At 38.9% G+C, this 19273-nt stretch overlaps 1 protein-coding gene across 1 annotated transcript in view; it reads left to right on the top strand.

The window, feature by feature from the left end:
• Positions 1–19273, top strand: part of Taf2 (TATA-box binding protein associated factor 2) — a 55725-nt gene that overhangs the window by 22803 nt on the left and 13649 nt on the right. The window contains 7 exon segments of the mRNA XM_038341993.1: positions 1189–1441; positions 4156–4296; positions 8075–8185; positions 9513–9706; positions 11323–11462; positions 13612–13681; positions 16367–16476. Coding sequence (XP_038197921.1) covers positions 1189–1441; positions 4156–4296; positions 8075–8185; positions 9513–9706; positions 11323–11462; positions 13612–13681; positions 16367–16476 — 1019 coding nt within the window.

Here is a 19273-nt window from a genome sequence, read left to right as displayed (position 1 = left end):
TGTTGTACTTGCATGTATGTCTTGTATGACATGCATGCCTGGTGCCTGTGGAAATCAAAAGAGGGCACCAGATCCCCTGGAACTGGAGTTGTAGACAGCCTCGAGCTATCGTGTGGGGACTGGGACTTGAACTTGGGTCTTTTGTAAAAACAACAAGTATTCTTAACCACTGAGCCATCTCTCCAGTCCCTGGACTTCTTGATACTCCTGTTTCTAACTCCCCACCTGCTAGGATTATAGCTGATTGTGATATTGATTAATATTTCTTTTTTTGGTTTTTCGAGACAGGGTTTCCCTGTAGTTTCTAGAGCCTGTCCTGGAACTAGCTCTTGTAGACCAGGCTGGCCTCGAACTCAGAGATCCGCCTGCCTCTGCCTCCCGAGTGCTGGGATTAAAGGCGTGTGCCACCACCACCCGGCTTGATTAATATTTCTTAAGTATAATTTTACACCGAGTATGTCATGAGCACCCAGTACTGAACTGAATTATTATTACAAAGTGGCATTCTTTTGATCAAACTATTGACATAGACTTGATTCTTACTTTGCATATTACTTGAGAAATAGATAAGAATAAAGTGATGGGCCTTTAAATTATGATTTCAGAACTTTCTTGAGAAAGATATTTTGAGTCTAGCTTTTGGGTTTTTTGTTTATTTGTTTGTTTGTTTTTCAATGCAGTCATAACTGTCTTGAAACACATTTTGTAGACCTGGCTGGCCTCAAACTCTCAGAGATCTGCCCACCTCTGCCTCCTGAGTGCTGGGATTAAAGGCGTGCACCACCACTGTTGGGAGAGCCTAGATACTAATGTCAACTAAAATTAATTCAGTAAAATAAACGCTCCCTTTCTTTATTTTTACTAAGGGGTAATGTTCATAACTATAGTCAGGTATAGGAAGTTAAAGAAAGTTTGTATCATTTACATTTTGGCATCTTATATAATTGCAGATAAAAATTGCCACAGTAATATTTTCAGTGGAAAATTTGAAATTTGGTATCCGATGTGGCAACTCTTTGTATCTTTAAAGATCTTGTTAGTAAGATTGTGAGAAAGTTAGCTTAACACAGTGAAAAGTTGGTTGAAATTTTAAAATATGACTATAATAAACTCTGAGGCCGAGTCATGACTGCTTTGTTTTTATTTCCGTAGGTGAGTTTTAAAGTTGTAAACTTGTGTTTTCTCTAGCGCTGATTCCCCTTTGCTGTGGATAAGAATAGACCCAGATATGTCCGTCCTGAGGAAGGTGGAGTTTGAGCAGGCTGATTTTATGTGGCAGTATGAGCTCCGCTATGAGAGAGACGTCGTGGCTCAGCAGGAATCCATCCTGGCTCTGGAAAAGTTCCCCACCCCGGCATCGCGCCTGGCGCTCACCGACATCCTAGAGCAAGAGCAGTGCTTCTACCGAGTCCGCATGGCAGCCTGCTTCTGTCTTGCGAAGGTGAGATTACACAGGAGACTGGAAGATTGCCTCTGACTGTTGTGCACTTTACAGAGACTCTGAGAATGAACTCAGACTCACCTGAGTCTTTAACTTTTTCTTGGTAACTGTACCTTGGAAAGCTTGTACCAAATGCTTCTAACAACATTGATTTAAAAAAAAAAAAACCAAAATCTTTTGTTTGTTTGTTTTTTGAGACAGGGTTTCTCTGTAGCTTTGGAGCCTGTCCTGGAACTAGCTCTGTAGACCAGGCTGGCCTCGAACTCAGAGATCCACCTGCCTCTGCTTCCTGAATGCTGTGATTAAAGGCATGTGCCACCACCGCCTGGCCAAAAAAAAAAAAAAATCTTTGATATAAAATAGATATGTACAAAAATGGTATAATTGTTAAACAGAAAACCAAGGAGAATTTTTTTCCTTTTTAAATTGTCAACCATATATATACATATATATATATTTTAAAGTACTCATCTTTTTTTTTTTAACTTTATTTCATGCACATTGCTATAATGATGTCAGATTCTCTTGAACTGGAGCTACAGACAGCTGTGAGCTGCCATGTGGTTGCTGGAAATTGAACCCGGGTCCTCTAGAGGAACAGTCAGTGCTCTTAACCACTAAGCCATCTCACGAGCCCCTGACAACCATATTTTTAAGAGTAAGAAAAAATTGGTTAGAAATTCTGTGACTGGGACTGAGGAGATGGCTCAGTGGTTAAGAGTATTGGCTGCTTTTCCAGAGGCCCTGAGTTCAATTCCTGCATGGTGGCTCACCACCATCTGACATGAGGTCTGATGCTATCTTCTGGCCTGCAGGTATACATGCCCTGTATATATAGTAAGTAAATAAATCTTAAAAAACAATTAAATTCTGTAACTGAGGCTTGGAGATATGGCTCAGCAGTTAAGGGAACTGGCTGCTCTTCCAGAGTTTCTGAGTTCAATTTCTAGCCGCCCCATGGTGTCTAACAACCATCTATAGTGTGATCCAGTGCCGTCTTCAGGCATACAGGCATACATGCGGACAGAGCATTCATAACCATAAATAAATCTTAAAAATAGAAAAGAGAGTCTGATTGTAGTGACTTATGTTTTCTCGTGAGACTACATAAAACCAGCATATTTTACTGTCCGGTTGTGGTAGTTCTTTTATTTTGGTTTAGGAATTGAAATTAGTGGTAAATAATCTATAATAACTGTCTATGATTTAACATTCTCAAAAAGCTAATCTGTCAATGAACAGTCTTTAAAAATAAAATCTAAACCCAGAAGAGTGCAGACAGAAAGCTGAGCGGTGCTGTCTACCAAGTGCTTAACGCATCCGTTGACAGTCTTGTTCCATCTCACTGAGTCTCAGATGTTACAGAGAAAATGGGATTATTTGCTAGGAATATATTTCATTGGTGCTCTGAAGAGTTGTGATTTTTGTTAAATTCCTAGCAGAGCCATAATACTATAGGATAAAGTATTTAATCATAATTTCTTTTATTTCAGATACTTTTTATAGGCCCTAAAATTTCAATAGTAAGAGTGTTTTGTGTTTTTTGTTTTCTTGAACTCACAGAGGCCCGCCTGCCTCTGTCTCCTCAGTGCTGGTATTGAAGGTGTGCACCACTGTCCTGCACATTAATAGTTAAGGGAAGGAAAGGCTTTAAAGTTTTAAACTTTGATCTTTTCTGAAAGCCCCTTTCCCTGGGTCTCTTATGTTAATTTGTTTTCATATTTTAATAATTTATGGATTTGATGTTTTGCTTCAAGTAATCTAGTACTATCCTTGCTTACTTAAACATAGCATTTGCTTGGTACATGAAGTTCAGTGTTTCTTTTCCTTTATTTCTGTCTTTTGTAATCTTGGGATATTTAGATATTCTTTATCTATGAAGCCCGGGCTTCTTTTCAGGTGCCCAGGTCAGTTTTAAATAGCTAGAATCGCAGTGGCACTGTTTTCTGGGCAGCTGCTACAGCATGGCGGGCTTGCAGTACTCTTGTGGCCTCATCAGCTTCGGAGTGAGAGACACTGGACACTCAAGCCTGTGTTCTAGTTCTGAGTTAGTGGTTGCCAACAAAGTGCCAGAGATTTTCACCAGCAAGAGTAGGGTGCGTGGCTTGAGTAAGAGAAAACAGCCATTCATTCAACATTAGCTTCTGCTCTTGGGTAGGGGACAGATAAAAATGTGGGAGCACTTAAAGGCCTTGTACATAACTTGGAGTAGGGGTAGAGGAATGTACCCTAGACTGGCCTAGAACTTATATTCACCAGTATTCATCTTCAAATAAATAATGCATCATATTTAGCTTCATTTTACCTTGAGTAGACTGAAAAACATTTAAAATTCACAGTAATGTTTTTATCTTATAAGCTTAAAATATCAGAATTACATCTACCTAAGTGGATAGGGACAAACCAGTCAGAGAATCCTTTGCAAGTATGCATTCCTTAAACAGAAGAGGATGCTGGCATTTAGACATTAACTTGTGCACAGTGGCTGTAAGTGCACATAGGAGTGGGGCTTTTGGTTTATCTTGGGTTGGTTTGTTTGTTTGGTTGGGTTTTTTTTGGTGGGGGAGTTTGTGTATTTTCCTGGGAACGGGTAATAAAAGACCAGCTTCTATTAATTTCCAAGAACTGTAGTGTTGGCTTTTAGAAAGCCATTTTGCCTTCAAAGTGTATTTATAATGGTGATGGGAAGCACTGCATTCTCTGATTCTTTACAGATTGCAAACTCAATGGTGAGCACATGGACGGGACCACCAGCCATGAAGTCTCTCTTTACTCGAATGTTTTGTTGTAAAACTTGTCCAAACATCGTGAAAACAAACAACTTCATGAGTTTTCAGAGTTATTTTCTACAGAAGGTACTGGTACTCCTTGCTTCTCTTTGTTCTTTTTTTTTTTTTTTTAATATTTATTTATTTATTATGTATACAATATTCTCTCTGCATGTATGCCTGGAGGCCAGAAGAGGGCACCAGACCTCATTACAGATGGTTGTGAGCCACCATGTGGTTGCTGGGAATTGAACTCAGGACCTTTGGAGGAGCAGGCAATGCTCTTAACCGCTGAGCCATCTCTCCAGCCCTTCTCTTTGTTCTTAGTGATGTTTTTATAATAAGCAAACTAGTGATGCTCACCTAGTATGAATTTTTTATCCACAAACTCTTGTATATGTATTTAACTTGGAGATTATTCATATGATAGGTGTGTATTTCTTACAAGTCTGCCTCTGCTCTGAAGTTTCCTAAAATTTTATGTGGTTACTAATTTTTTTCAACTTTATACAAATAATATCACTTGTAACATGAAGAGAAATGAATGCCCTTTGGTTGGTGACCTGTGGAGCTGAGGTATGGAGTATGTGCACACCTTCTGATAGATGGCCTTCTAGAATGGGGGCAGTACATTCAGAATCAGAAGCAGAAACTCAGAAGCACCAAGGCTTTGCTTGCTTGTTTAGATACAGGTGTCATGTCGCCTTGGCCACCTACAAGGTGCTGCACAGGGAGGGCAGTGCCAGCCACAGCTCTGCTAGATGCCACATTTATTTTTTTAGAATTAAGAAATTAGACTTAGGTGTATAGAGTGTGTTTAATGTTAAACTTGCAGAAAGTTTTCTGTAAATGAGAGGTTAGAGGGAGAGTGGAAGTGTGGGTACATTGAAGCATGGGAAGGTGACTAGTTGTTGAGTGGTTTGGAAATCATTTACACAGTTTGTTAGTCTGAAGGATGAAGACTAAGGTTAGATTAAGTAACTCAAACTAGTAATGAAGTGTGGAGTTAGAGAAGAGAAAAGAAATGAAAGTGACGTCTCAATCTGAATTGAAGAGGGGGGCAGCTGCTGAGAACAAAACCGAGAAAAGAATCACTGGGATTTGTTTTGTTCCATGTGGAAGATTAGGAACCTCCAGGCATATTTGATATAACGGAAGCCAGAGGATAAAGTTAATATAAAACACAGGCCAGGCTTTGAACAGAAGGGAGGACATAAGAGGTAAATAGAAGAAAAGGTATGAACACAAGTTTTTTCCTCAAGCCTTTAGAAAGGAAATTTTCTTTGAAGTGAAACTGTTCCTGTAGCTTAGAAGATTGTGGAAGAACAGCCCAAAGCAATAAAAGATCCCAGAGATTGTTGTGGGACACTTTTAGGGCAGATCGGGGCAGGGCTGTTACACTCTTGCAGCGGAGATTATCAGCACAGAGCACAGACCTTCTCAAGCTGGCACCTTCAAGGTTCTGTCAAAGGAGGGGACTCGCTAGACCCCACCCTCCCTTAGGGCATCAAGGCTGCTGATGACTGAGAGTGGGAGAGCTGCTTTCTTCAGTGGTGTAGCGACTGGAAAGGTGCCATGTTCCCATAAGCCACCCTAATTAAACTCAGTGGGTCACCCAGAAATAAAGTAGTAAAGAAAGAAAAACAGACAAGATAGTGGGAGGGGGAGTCCTGACTGGAGAGAGAAGTAGGATTAGCAGGAGCTGGTGGTGGGGCTCTGGTTAGAGGGGTAAAAACATGAAAGAAAGGTAATATGGAGGTTAGAGATTTTGTGTAGCCCTAGGCTGACTTTAAACTCACAGAAATCTGCCTGCCTCTGTCTCCACAGTGCTGGAATTTAAAGGCATGCACAACCACTACTGGCCTGGCTTTTTTTCTAATAAAAAAGATTGACTGGACAGGATAAGAACATGTGTATCGTAAAGATAATTATAAGGCCTTTTTTTTTTTTTTTTTTTTTTTTTTTTTTTTTTTTTTTTTTTTTTTTTTTTTTTTTTTTTTTTTTTGAGACAGGGTTTCTCTGTGTAGCTTTGGAGCCTGTCCTGGAACTCACTTTGTAGACCAGGCTGGCCTTGAACTCGCAGAGATTTGCCTGCTCCTGCCTCTGGAATGCTGGGATTAAAAGTATGTGTCACAACCATCTGGCTATAAATAAAGCTAGTTTTTTGTTGTTGTTGTTTTATTTCATTGTTTGCATGTATTGCTTCCAAAATGAGTTTGTGTGTGTGTGTATTAGGTTGTAGTGTAAAGTTTATTTCTTTTCTTTTTTTTTAATATTTATTTATTTATTTATTTATTTATTTATTTAGTATACAATATTCTTTCTGTGTGTATGCCTGCAGGCCAGAAGAGGGCACCAGACCCCATTACAGATGGTTGTGAGCCACCATGTGGTTGCTGGGAATTGAACTCAGGACCTATGGAAGAGCAGACAATGCTCTTAACCTCTGAGCCATCTCTCCAGCCCCTAAGTTTATTTCTTATTGTGGGTTGAAGTAGGAAATTGGGAAGATAATGCGTTTTTATGTAACACTTTGTAGTTGGCAGAAGAAAAGAGTGCCTAACTCAAACACTTACATTTCCCTTGTTAAGGTGCAGAGTAGGCAGAGAACAGATTTTCCTGTACGCAAAAGGAACTTTCCCTGCATTAGTACCTGTTCTCATTGCTGTGACAAAGGCAGCCGAAGGAAGGCAGGGTTTGTCGTGGCTCACAGCTGGAGAGGGTGTAGTCCATCTGGTAAGAGAAACATGAGACAGCCTGCCGCAGCTGGTCACAGTGCAGCTACAGTCAGGAAGCATTGAAATATCAATGCTGGTTCTCAGCTTACTTTCTCCTTATTTGTTCTGGAATTTCAGTCTGTGGGATCGTGCCACCCACAGGATGGATCTTCCTACCTTCAGCTAAAGCTCTGGGAAATGCCCTCAGAGGTGTGCCCAGAAGTGTGTCTCCTAGGTGACTCTAGATCAGTCACACTGGCAGTAAAGATTAACTGTCACACTACAGTTGATTCTGTTTATTACCTCTGTATATTGCCCCTTTTTACTTGAGACAGGTTTTCTTGCTCTGTAGCTCAGGCTAGCCTGGAACTCCTAATCTTCCTTCCTCTACCTCCAGTGTGCTGGCATTAACAAGAATGTACCACCGTTCTCGCTGCTGCTCTTTTAAACAAGAAAATGAGTCATTTATTTTTTGTTGTCCAGTTTACAAGGGAAAGTCTTATCTCTTCCATGTTCTAAGGAGGACCAAGATTTCTGTGCATCTACTCTTCTATCTGGGCTTAAGTAATTAGCTTTTTTTTTTCACTAGCAGAACTTGCTATTTTGTGTCATGTTTCCACTAACAGAAAGTTGCTTATAAAATTTTAGAAAGAAGACAGGTACGTTGAATTTTAGGTACTATCTGCCCTTAGTTCAAGGGCTGCTAAGCTGTATTTTGTTTAATTCCTCTGCCCATGTGTCATTGAGCCTTAAAATGATCACGAGGAAGCAAACTAGACAAAGATATGCAGAGTAGTGGATAGTGAAGGTGGCAGTTAGAATGAACCAGTGCTGAATCGTATACCCATTCCACTGTATCACTTAGAAATGGATTAAGACCATTTATATTATATATACTTTCTTCCAGCAAGTGAGGGCTAAGGCACATAGCCTGTAGAATATGTCCAATCATGAAAATAATCCCTGGATTTCTTACCCGTTTCAGCAGTGATGCTTTTAGATGGGTGTATAGTGGGAGATGGGGTATTAGGCTCCATCTGGATGTCTGTGTTAATCCCTGAGTAATTCTCTTCATAGCCCAAATTGCATATTAATGAAGTTGAGTTGTGTGCTTAAAACTCTTTTCTTTTTTTTTTCTTTTTTTGTAGACTATGCCAGTTGCCATGGCTTTGTTAAGAGATGTGCATAATCTTTGTCCCAAAGAAGTTTTAACGTTTATTTTAGACTTAATCAAGTACAATGACAACAGGAAAAATAAGGTATGGCATTTTACTCAATGACTAGTGATACTTGTTTTAGGGTATTATGTGGGTGCCTTCATCTCCAGAACTGCAATAAAAGGAAGGAAGAATACTGTTTGTAGAGTCATTCGTGCGTCATTTATTGTGTCTGCATGCATGTGTGTATATGTTTGTGTGTGTGTGTTCTTTTTTCTTTTTTTAAAGTGTGTATGTATACATGCATTCAGCTTGTCTGTATATGCACTGTGTGCAGGAGCTCATAGAGGCCAGAAGAGGGTACAGAGCTCTGGACCTGGAGTTAGAGGGTGTTTGAGCCTCCATGTAAGTGCTGAGAACCAAATTGCAGTCCTCTGTTAGAGCAGTAAAATGCTCTTAAACACTGAGCTAAGTAAGCCACCTCTCCAGACCCCTAGGTGCATCTGCCTGTTCCTTTTGTTGATAATTTTCCTCAGTTATATGGTGATCTTTAGATATGGTATGCTTATACTTAAGTAGAATGCTAGGTGATTGGAAGGTTCGTATTGATGACAGGACTTGTAGACTAATACTTTATTCATTTTGTAGGTGTATCTGTTGGTGGTGTGCATACGGGTCTGTGTGTTTAAGAACATTTGTGTGGGGGGTTGCATGTTTCTTTGTGTGCCCCTGCATCCAGACACTGGGATTGATCTCAGGTGACTTCTTGATTGATGTCTCTCACTGGAATCCAGAGCTTGCCAGTTTGGCTAATTGAGCTGGTCAGCTTGCTTTAGGGATTCTGCTCTACCTTCTGAGTGCAGGGCTTTCAGGTGGGTTCCCATCCTGCCTGGGTTTATGTAAATACCGGGGACTTGAACTCTAGTCCTCATACTTGATAAAGGGATTGGGGGGACCCAACAGAGTTTTAATATTTATTTTAGACTTAACAAAGTCTAAGTACAAGCTCCTTATCCACTGAACCATCTTACCAGCTCCTAGTAGACTACTAATCTTTGTTTTTCTTTTTTGGACAATCTGTGATCTGGTTAGGAGATTGTAGGAGGATCTTAGACATAGTATTAAATATACTAATAGATCACTGATGAGTACAGCATTTTCCCCTTTTTTCCAAATCATAAGTCTATACAAAGGATAGGTTGGTATTTACTAGAAAACTTGGTGATAGATGCATTATGTTTTCACTGTGTGTGTGTGTGTGTGTGCGTGTGTGTGTGTGTGTGTTGCTGGTGATGAAGTCAGGGCTTTGTGCCTACTAGAGATGTTCTCTGCTTACTTCTGACCTGAGATGATTTAAAGTTATATGTGTTGTTTTACTATCTCATGAAAAGGCTTAATTGTATTTGTTCTTAATTATTCTTTGGCTTAGTTTTCAGATAACTATTATCGTGCAGAAATGATTGATGCTCTGGCTAATTCTGTTACACCTGCTGTCAGTGTGAACAATGAAGTTAGAACTTTGGATAACTTAAATCCTGATGTTCGGCTAATTCTTGAGGAAATAACCCGGTTTCTGAATATGGAGAAACTTCTCCCAAGTTACAGACACACTATCACCGTCAGGTGCTGTTCTTTGCTGCTTCTTTAAATGTGTCTTATTTCCACAACTATACCATTATTCCTATTCTATTAAATTGGGGAAAGTAAAAATAAGAAATTTTTAAATTAAATTTTTTGTTGCTGTCATCTCCAGATAAATTGATATTTAGAAAGTAGCCTTTAAAGTTTTAATCTTTGTAATATAGTTTTAAATTTATATAATACAGTTTCCATTATTTGTATCCTCTAATTTTCTAAAACATATGTTATTTTCTCCTGTTGTGGATATACACGTATACACACACACGCAAGAACATGGTCCGTGGGGCACTTGTGCTGTGATGCTTTTGTCATGGTCAGAGAGCATCTTTGTGGGTTTGGTTTTCGCTTTCCACCTTTGCGTGGACTCGGGATGGAACCCAGGTTCCCACGATTACGCATGTCAAGTGCCTTCACCTGCTGAGCTGTTTAACCAACCCTAGAAATTCTTCATAAATTATTTTCTTGGGATCATGTTTTATAACAATCACTATTGTGTAAAGAGCCCCATTTGGGTCTTTGAGGCAGGTCTCATGTAGCCCAGCCTATTTAGCCATGGATTACTTTGGTGACTCCTGATCCTCCTGCCTTCACCTTTCAGTGCTGGCGTGCGACCAGACCTAGTTCGTCAGCCTTCTTTCAGAACTGCACTTCTCTGTCGGCTTTTGTTTGAGTTTGCTAAAAGTTGATTACTGATTATAAAAAAAATTAGCTCCCTTATTTATTTTAGTTTCTTTTTTATTTTGAGATAGGATCTCACTATGCCTTTCAGACTGACCTATAGACCACTGGCTTTGAACTCCAGAGATTTGCTTGCCTCTGCCCCACACCAATCTTACCCCTGACCCCCACTTGAGCAAATGTTGTGTGCCAACACCCAGCTAAGCTTTTCCCATTTTTATAGTGAGTAAATAATAGATTTCTGAAGAACATACTCTATTTAAAATTATTAATGTTTTATTCATAAGTACTTTTTTCTGAAGTCGTGCTTTGTTGACATATGTGTGGATCTAAGATTCCAAACATGTTGAAATTAGTTTTATGGTATTCAATATTACTATTAAAATTTTATCAAACATTGAACATTACAGAATTGAATGTGCACAAATCCTGAAGTCTTTTTGTTTTGTTTTGTTTTTAAAGGCAGGTTTCTCTTTGTAACCATAGTTGTCATGCAACTCTGTAGACCATACTGAACTCAAACTCATATCTGCCTCCTGAGTACTGGGATTAAAGGTGCACACTACCACCACCAAGTTTAGTATATTTTCAACAACCACTGTCTAGCATGTCATGAATATTTTTAAAAATTGATTCTATTTGATTTTATGTTTGTGACTTTGCCTGCTCGTATGTCTGTGCTTGTGGGCATCAGATTTGGTAGAGACAGGTGTGAGCTACCTCACACTTGTAGGTGCTGACTGGGAATGGAATCCTAGTCCTCTGGAAGAGCAGCCAATGCTCCTAACTACCGAGCCATGTCTGCAGCCCCTGAAATAAAGATTTTAACTGACTGACCAATGAATCTCTAATACCTAGGTAATAGTAATAAATTTAGTTCATGATACTTCAAAGGTTGTAATTAACTTTTTTCTCACTAGCTGTTTGAGAGCCATAAGGGTGCTTCAGAAGAATGGGCACGTGCCAAGTGATTCATCTCTTTTCAAATCCTATGCTGAGTATGGCCATTTTGTGGACATCAGGATAGCAGCTTTGGAAGCTGTTGTTGATTACACTAAAGGTAATGCTATCCAGGTGGTACTTGTTCTGTTACGCCCAAAGTTATCACCACGAGAACCGGAGTCTGATGCAAAAGCAGAGTCTGTTTTGAGTTAACTCAGACCTCCCTGTCCATCTGGAGGAGCAGCAGCATTCTATATAACATAGTGTGGCCACCAGCTTCAGAGTAGGAAGCCAGAAGACAGTAAACCACACAGCTGCGTGAGTTTTAGAGTCTCTCCTATAGGTTGCCAGGTTGTCGTTTACATTGGGAATTAAATATCCACACAGTTCTTGAGTAACATTCTTATTTCCCCAAGATTTTATTCTGGGACAGGAATGGTTGCACATGGTTTTAGTCCTCACTCTTGGGAAGTAGAGGTTGGAGGATCTCTGGGAGTTAGAGACCAGCCTGGTCTACATAACAAGTTCCAGGCCAACGAGGGTTATATAGTGAGGGTCTATCTAAGAAAAAGAAAGTTTTATCCTTTTGGTTTTGGTTTTTGTTTGTTTGTGTGTGGTTCATGTACACTCACATACGGATTCCCACAAAGGCCAAAAGAGGTTTTCAGATTCCCAGGAGTTAGAGTTAAGGTTATTATGAGCCGCCTGACATGGGTGCTGGGAGCTGACCTGTAGTCCTCTACGAGAACAGTAAGTGCTCTTAGCTGCTGAGCTGTCTCTCCAGTCCCATTGTGTAGCATTCTTAGTGACAAAACTTGCAAAGGAAATTTTCAGGTGGAATATATGTAAACCAAAATAACAATTAAGATAGATGAATGTGTAAAATGAAGAAGCTGGTGAAAACCAGTCATTTCTATATAATAGCACTAAGCTTAAATGCTTGCTCAACTTGTGGTAAAATTCAGTGTTTATTTCAGAAATAATTGTTTAATAGTTATATGCAAGTAAAAGAAATGCACAAGTATAATATTCATCCAAAAGTTAACCTTGTAACAGAAATAATGAAAGAACAACAAAGTTGATGTATACCGAGCTCTGCTTAGAATAAAAGGAGATGGGAAGTTTCGTAGGGAGTCACAGGTTATGTGTAAACCAGAAACATGTATAATTATTTAATTTTTATAAATTTCAGCAGAAATACCTACAGTCAGAAAACAGAGTAGTAACCATATTGTCTTTACATATGTTTGCTTTGATTCAGAAAGAACTGTCATTTTAATATCCTTTCATTTAAGAGATGATATAATGTGATTTGCTATTGTTAAATGAAGTATTTGACAAGCAATGAACTTATATATTCGTGTCTGTATATGTTTTGATATTTTGCCAACTTAAAATCTAGAGTTGTTGTAATCATGTAATTTGTTAGTGTGCCTAACCTTCTTCCTAAGATAGATGAAGGGTATGTGTTTCAGAAATTGAGGAATTCGTGAGTTAATACTACCCAAAATGAAATAGAATACTAAATGTTTCCAAAAAAATACAAAACTAATAAGTATAATTTGAAAAATTGAATGGTGCTTAGGTACTAACCATAAATTCTGTAGCTTAAAATATTGGTGCTCATATCAGAAGATGAAAGAAGGAAAACTGTTTATGCATAAAATTTTGTAAATAAAGCTTTCCAGTGTTTGTTTTGTTTTGTTTTTTGCTTGTTGTTTTTGTTTTTCGAGACAGGGTTTTCTCTGTGTAGCTTTGGAGCCTGTCCTGGAAACTAGCTTTTGTAGACCAGGCTGACCTCAAACTCACAAAGATCCATCTGCCTGCCTCTGCCTCCTGAGTGCTGAGAATTAAAGGTGTGTGTTCACCACCACCCGGAAAGTTTTTCCAATTCTTAAGAATGTCTTGCAAAGGTAATTGGCAATAGTTAGTGTGTCATTTTATGTCAGTTACAGTCATAACACATATTTGTAATTGCCTTTCTGACTGGCTTGGGTCTTAGTGGAAGGAACCATGTAGACAGAAACATGTTTATATTATGATGCCTTTTATTATGTCAGGGCCTCTCTAGGACTTAAGCACTACAAAGTTAGGCATTTTATCCAACAGATTTTGTCTATTATGGCTTTTAATGAATTATTAACTTGTACCTGGTGTTAGGTTGAATTTTAGTGGTGAACTACATACTGGGCACTATTTTATGTCCCTGTTTATCACTTACCATTATTTGTTATATTTAACCCTACATTTATTATTTTTATTTTCAGTGGACCGGAGTTATGAAGAATTCAGTGGCTACTTAATATGGATTCAGACTGATCCTGTACCTTATGTAAGGTTAGTATATATATTTATATCTTGAATATGAGTCCATGAACCATTTTTGAAGATTATACATGGGAAGATGTTTATGAGTTTTAAAAGTTTTAGAATGTATTATGTGCATTTTTAAAGCCTTTTTTGTTTTCTTTTTGTAGTAAGGAGCAGCGGGCTGCATCCTGCCGCCCAGCTTTCGGCTGCCTGGCTAGCTTAGCCCAGAAATAACAAACACACAATTGTATTCTTTTAAACACTGCCTGGCCCATTATATCTAGCCTCTTCTTGGCTAACATCTTGACTAACCCATATCTAATAATCTTTGTAACACCACGAATGGTGTCTTACCGGGAAAGATTCAGCATGTCTGAAACTGGCGGCTGGCTCCATCGCATCTTCTCCCTGAGGAGAGGCACGGCAGTCTGGCTAACTTAGGAGAGGCGTGGCATCTGACTGAGCCATCTACCTCCTTCCTTCTTCCTGTTCTGTCTACTCACCCACCTAAGGGCTGGCCAAGGCAGTTTGTTTATTAGCCAATGAGAATCCTCCATCATCTTTTTTCGAGACAAGGCTTCTTGTGTAGCCCTGACTATCCTAGAACTTACTCTCTAGACCAGGCTGACCTTGAACACAGAGATCCGATTGCCTCTGCTTCCCAAGTGCTGGTATTAACAGTGAGTGCCACCACCACCGCCTGCCCTCCCCACTTTTATTAAATTAAATTAACCTTATTTCTTTTACATCCCTACCGCAGTTTCCCTTCTCTCCTCTTCTCCCATTTCCTTCCCTCATCCCCCAATCTACTCCTCCTCTGTTTCTCTTCAGAAAGGGGCAGGTCTCCCATGGTATCAACAAAGCAAGTTTAAAGACTTTTCTTATTTGATCTTAGAAAAAGATTTCCAAAATACATTGTTATAGTTTGTAATAAATAGAGATGATGATGCCTGTGTGTCCCAGCTTATAATTGATTTCTCTCTTTATGTCATTTGGGAGCTTATTTCAGGCCATCCTGCTTTTTGTTGATTTAAAATTGTTTTAATTACATTTAGTTTATTTTGTCTATGTCTGCATGCACATGTAGCACAGCAGTATGTGGAGGCCAGAGATGAAGTCTTTCCCTCATGGAGCCACAGCTCCAGCTCCCCATTTTTTTGTTTCATTTCTTTCAGAGCTGTGATTTTTATTAGAGTTCATATTTTTTAAAATCTTAAGAACTAAAAGAATTGCAGGCTTGATGTGGTATCTACCTTTGTATTTGTGCTTACCTCTAGTAAACTCTGCATTTTTTTCCTGCTGTTTCTTTTACACGATGGGGTTTTTATTTAAGAATTAAATTTAACCATTTCTGTCTTCCTTTCTTTGCGTGTAGTAGATACTGGGTTTATTTGATTTAATGTTATGACTTCATAGAACAAATTTTAGAGCTGGAAGTAAGTAAACAACCATTCAGCTAGGGACAAGGACTTAGACCCAGAGCCCTGAATGCATTGTTCAACTTTCTTTCTCCGTCACTTAGCAGACGGTGTTTTTTTAGATGGCATAACTCTTTCTCATCTCGGAAGTGCCTCTGGGGTGAGCAGTCTGCTCAAGAGCCCGGGCATTCTATAGCAGTGGCTTCTTGGTTAGTAACTGTCAATTTCAATGTTTTAAGTAATGCTTGTTACACAGATTTTTATATAAAATTACATGATTTGTGATCTATATTTTATTTTGAATAATCTGTTCTTGTGAGTGATACAGAGTTGAAATTCAGAGAAAAAGTCTGATAGCTTCCATTTTAAAGTATGGAATTTTAGAGCACGGAATACAGCCTCATTCCTTTCTCTGAAGTACTGCATGCTTGTAAGGTCTTTGGTAGCGACTGGGAAGAGAGACTAGTAAATGCAATATGAAACAAAGCTAAACATGTATTCATTTATTTTCAGTTTGCATAATTAAAAAAATTACTGTCTGTATTTCTGAGAACTTGTTTTAAAGACTAGATATTTAAGATCTTTTCAGGAAAGCACTTCAGGTAGATTGTCATGGGTTTGTGGTATTTGAAGTTACTGTATTGCACATTTGTGTCTGCACTCAGTGATTTTGAATTGTAGTTTTGGGACGTTTTCATTCATTCAGATGTCAAGATCTGAAGGATTGTGTTTTATCCATAAAGATGAAAATGGGTATATGAATTATTTATAAAGATTTATGTTCCTTTTCATATAACTATTTTCAGTTATATCTAAAGCTACATATTGCCCCTTTTTTAGTCTTGTTTTGTGCAGTCTTTAAAAGTTCTGATAATCTTTGAAAGCAAATCCACAAGATATTTTGTTGAGAAAACATGATAGATATAGGTTTGACATAAAGCACTTAGAAATGGAACTAAATACAAATTAGATCTAATAGGAAAGGAGAAAAAATTGTATGGTTTTTTTTGTGTGTGGTTTTTTGTTTGTTTCTTTTTGATTTTTAGAGATGGGTTTTTTTCCTCTGTGTACTCCTGGCTGTCCTGGAACTTGCTCTGTAGACTAGACTGACCTCGACTCACAGAGATCCACTAGCCTCTGCCTCCTGAGTGCTGGAATTCAAGGTGTGTGCCACTAACACCTGGCTAGAAAAATAAAATAGTTTTCACATCTTCTATAGTGTTTATATAGCACCAGTCAACAGATGGTCATTTAATAATCCTTTTTTTTAAAAAAAAAAAATTTTATTTTGCAGGCATAAGATTCTAAACATGTTGACTAAGAATCCACCATTTACAAAGAACATGGAGTCTCCCTTATGTAATGAAGCCCTGGTAGACCAGCTCTGGAAATTAATGAATTCTGGTAAGAGAGCAGTGACTTTCAAAATTGTCACTTGTTTCGTTTACATCAGATATTTAAAGATGAGAGGAGAGAGAGCAGAGAGGAGAGAGAGGAGAGAGAGAGAGAGAGAGAGAGAGGAGAGAGAGAGGGGAAACGATTTTGTGTGTGTCCTCTGTGTGTGCGTAACAACCTGGTTCTGACTGGCCAAGAGCCAATGACTTATGTTTCTGACTCCCTAATGTGCAGGGAATTCCAGGGGCATGTCACCATACCTGGCTTTTACATGGGTACTGGGGATCACACTCAGGGGCATCATGCACAGTTGCCTGTACTTTCACTCTGTGACAAACACTCTCCAGCTCCTCCCCTCTCCACCCTTTAAAATAGGATATCTCACCTTTACATTAAAGTTAGAACATCTGTTAGAATGGTGTTACGTTGTTCTGTACTGTGGTTGCAGAAATGAAAACTGCAAACTTTGCATGTCTTTTAAGTAGTAAAAGGGCTATTAAGCACAAACCTTCATAGTCTTTCTACCTCTTTCTTTAGCCCCCTAGAGGCCTTGTTCAGAGATAACTATTTCATTTTTATTTTTCTTAGGACAGTGAATGAATGTAGAATAAGAGAAAATGTGTAGTTTTAAAGACGCATACTACTGTTCCCTGTTCTTAATCTCAGAGAGCCTGCCATCTTATTGTAGTGTGAGTTTCCATCCTTTTGAGTGAGATCAAAGGAATGGAAGGGCATGGTACATAGGAGCTTTAATGCTGGAATCAGTTTGCGGAGGTTAAGCCTCAGCTCAGTTTGTTACTCTGTATAACTGGTTTAAACTCTGATGTTTACATAATGCAGATAATGAAACTGTTTCTGGAAACTGAGAAATAAACAACTTGGTTGTGTAAAGCATGGTGTCTATGTCACATTAAATACTTGGTGCTGTGCTTCTTATATATTTGAACTTTGTGTGTAGTTGGTTTCTCTCCTAGTGTGTTGGGGAATCAAACTCAGGATCTTGGTTAGTTGGCTATACCTTTCAGCAGCCTGGTAGTTTGTAAGTCATTTTTATTTAATTGGGTTATTAAATCTATGAATTATAAATCTCATAACTTGATTAGAAGGCCCTCTGTGTGCTGTCATTACCCTTTAGTGAATAAAGAAACTGCCTTGCCTGTTGATAGGGGCAGAACTTAGGTAGCAGGGGAGACAGAACTGAATACTTGGAGAAAGAAGGGCGGAGCCAGAAATATGCCATGATCCACCACCAGAGCTAGACGTGCTGAAACTTTGCTGGTAGGCTATGACCTTATGGTGATACACAGATTAATAGAAATGGTTAAATTAAGATGTAAGAGTTAGCCAATATAAGCTAGAGCTAACGGGCCAAGAAGTGATTTAATGAATACAGTTTTCTGTGTGGTTATTTTGAGGCTAAGCTAGCTGGACAGCCAGGACAAACAAGTGGGTGGCCCTCCTCCTACAATTTGGCACCTAACGAGGAGTGCCATTCTGTTTACTGAGGTTTCTGTCCTGCCCAGTTCCCGTAGTCGTTAAGTCCCAAAGAAACACACAGAGGTCTACATTAATTTAAACTGATTGGCCCATTAGCTCAGGCTTCTTATTAACTCTTATAACTTATTTTAGCCCATTATTCTTGTCTGTGCTAGCCACTGGCTTGGTACCTTATTCAGCGAGGCAGTCATTGCCAAAATTTACACTGAATGATGAGATCGGTGGGGCCTGTAGGCCTTAGCAATTCCCTGGTCCCGCTTTAAAGTTGATGAGAACTGGAAGCAGTGTGAGCAATGGGAGTGACATGAGAAGTTTTTATTTACAAAATGGGAAAGTTTGTATTTACACAGTGATTTTGGAAAACATTTAACATTTGACTGGGAAGCTGGACTGAAGAGGATTCTAGCCTCTGATAAAGTGAATCTTACGTAGAAGTCACTTTTCATGTGTAATTTTCAAAGATTTTTCATGATTAGAAGTATATAATCATGTTGGGAAAAATAATGCTTCTTTGTTTTATGTCAATATAGATTTGAGTGTATTTGGCCATTGAAGAAAATAGTAAGTGTGTGTGTGTATCTGTGTATGTGTGTGTATGATGTTGTACGTATGTTGTTGTGGTAAGGTTTTACTATGCTGGGGATCAAACCTAGGACCTTGCAGATGATATGTAAGAGCTGCACACTAGCTATCCCAGGCTCGAACATTTTTAAAACAACATCAAAGATTTTCCTGCTCTATATATCATTGTCTTAATGGTTGTTCTTTTAAGAAAGGTGATATAAGCAAAGAAGTTAAATCATTATTGATGTCACGAAGTCTTGCTGAATCCTGTGTGCCTTGTTGGGTCTCCTGGATTATTTGGGGGGGCAATATATAATTTATATCAAGAACAAATACACTGGACTGGGAATGTGGCCCATTTGATAGAGTGTTTGTCCAGCATGGCACACAGCCACACAGCCCTGATTTTTATCTCTGACAACCATATAAACTTGGTGCATCTCTAATCCTAGGACTCAGAAGCTGTATCATAATCAAGATAATCTCTCAGTACTAAACAAGCTCAGACCAGCCTGGGCAGCATGAGCCTCTGTCATAAACATAGCAGTTGGCAGCCAGGTGTCTTTAATCCCAGTACTCGGGATCTCTGTGGGTTTGAGGCCAGGCTGGTCTACAAAGTGAGTTTCATGTTATTTAGAGCTGTTATACAAGAGACCTTGTCTTGAAAACCAAAACCAAAAACAACAACAAAACTCAGCTGGCAATGGGTTTGAGTGTGGAGACTTTTAAATTGGTTTCATTAAAG

This window comes from Arvicola amphibius, chromosome 9 (assembly GCF_903992535.2).
Source record: "Arvicola amphibius chromosome 9, mArvAmp1.2, whole genome shotgun sequence".
Classification (NCBI taxonomy): domain Eukaryota; kingdom Metazoa; phylum Chordata; class Mammalia; order Rodentia; family Cricetidae; genus Arvicola; species Arvicola amphibius.
Note: the sequence above shows the minus strand (reverse complement) of the source record. Positions and strands in the feature narration are given on the sequence as shown.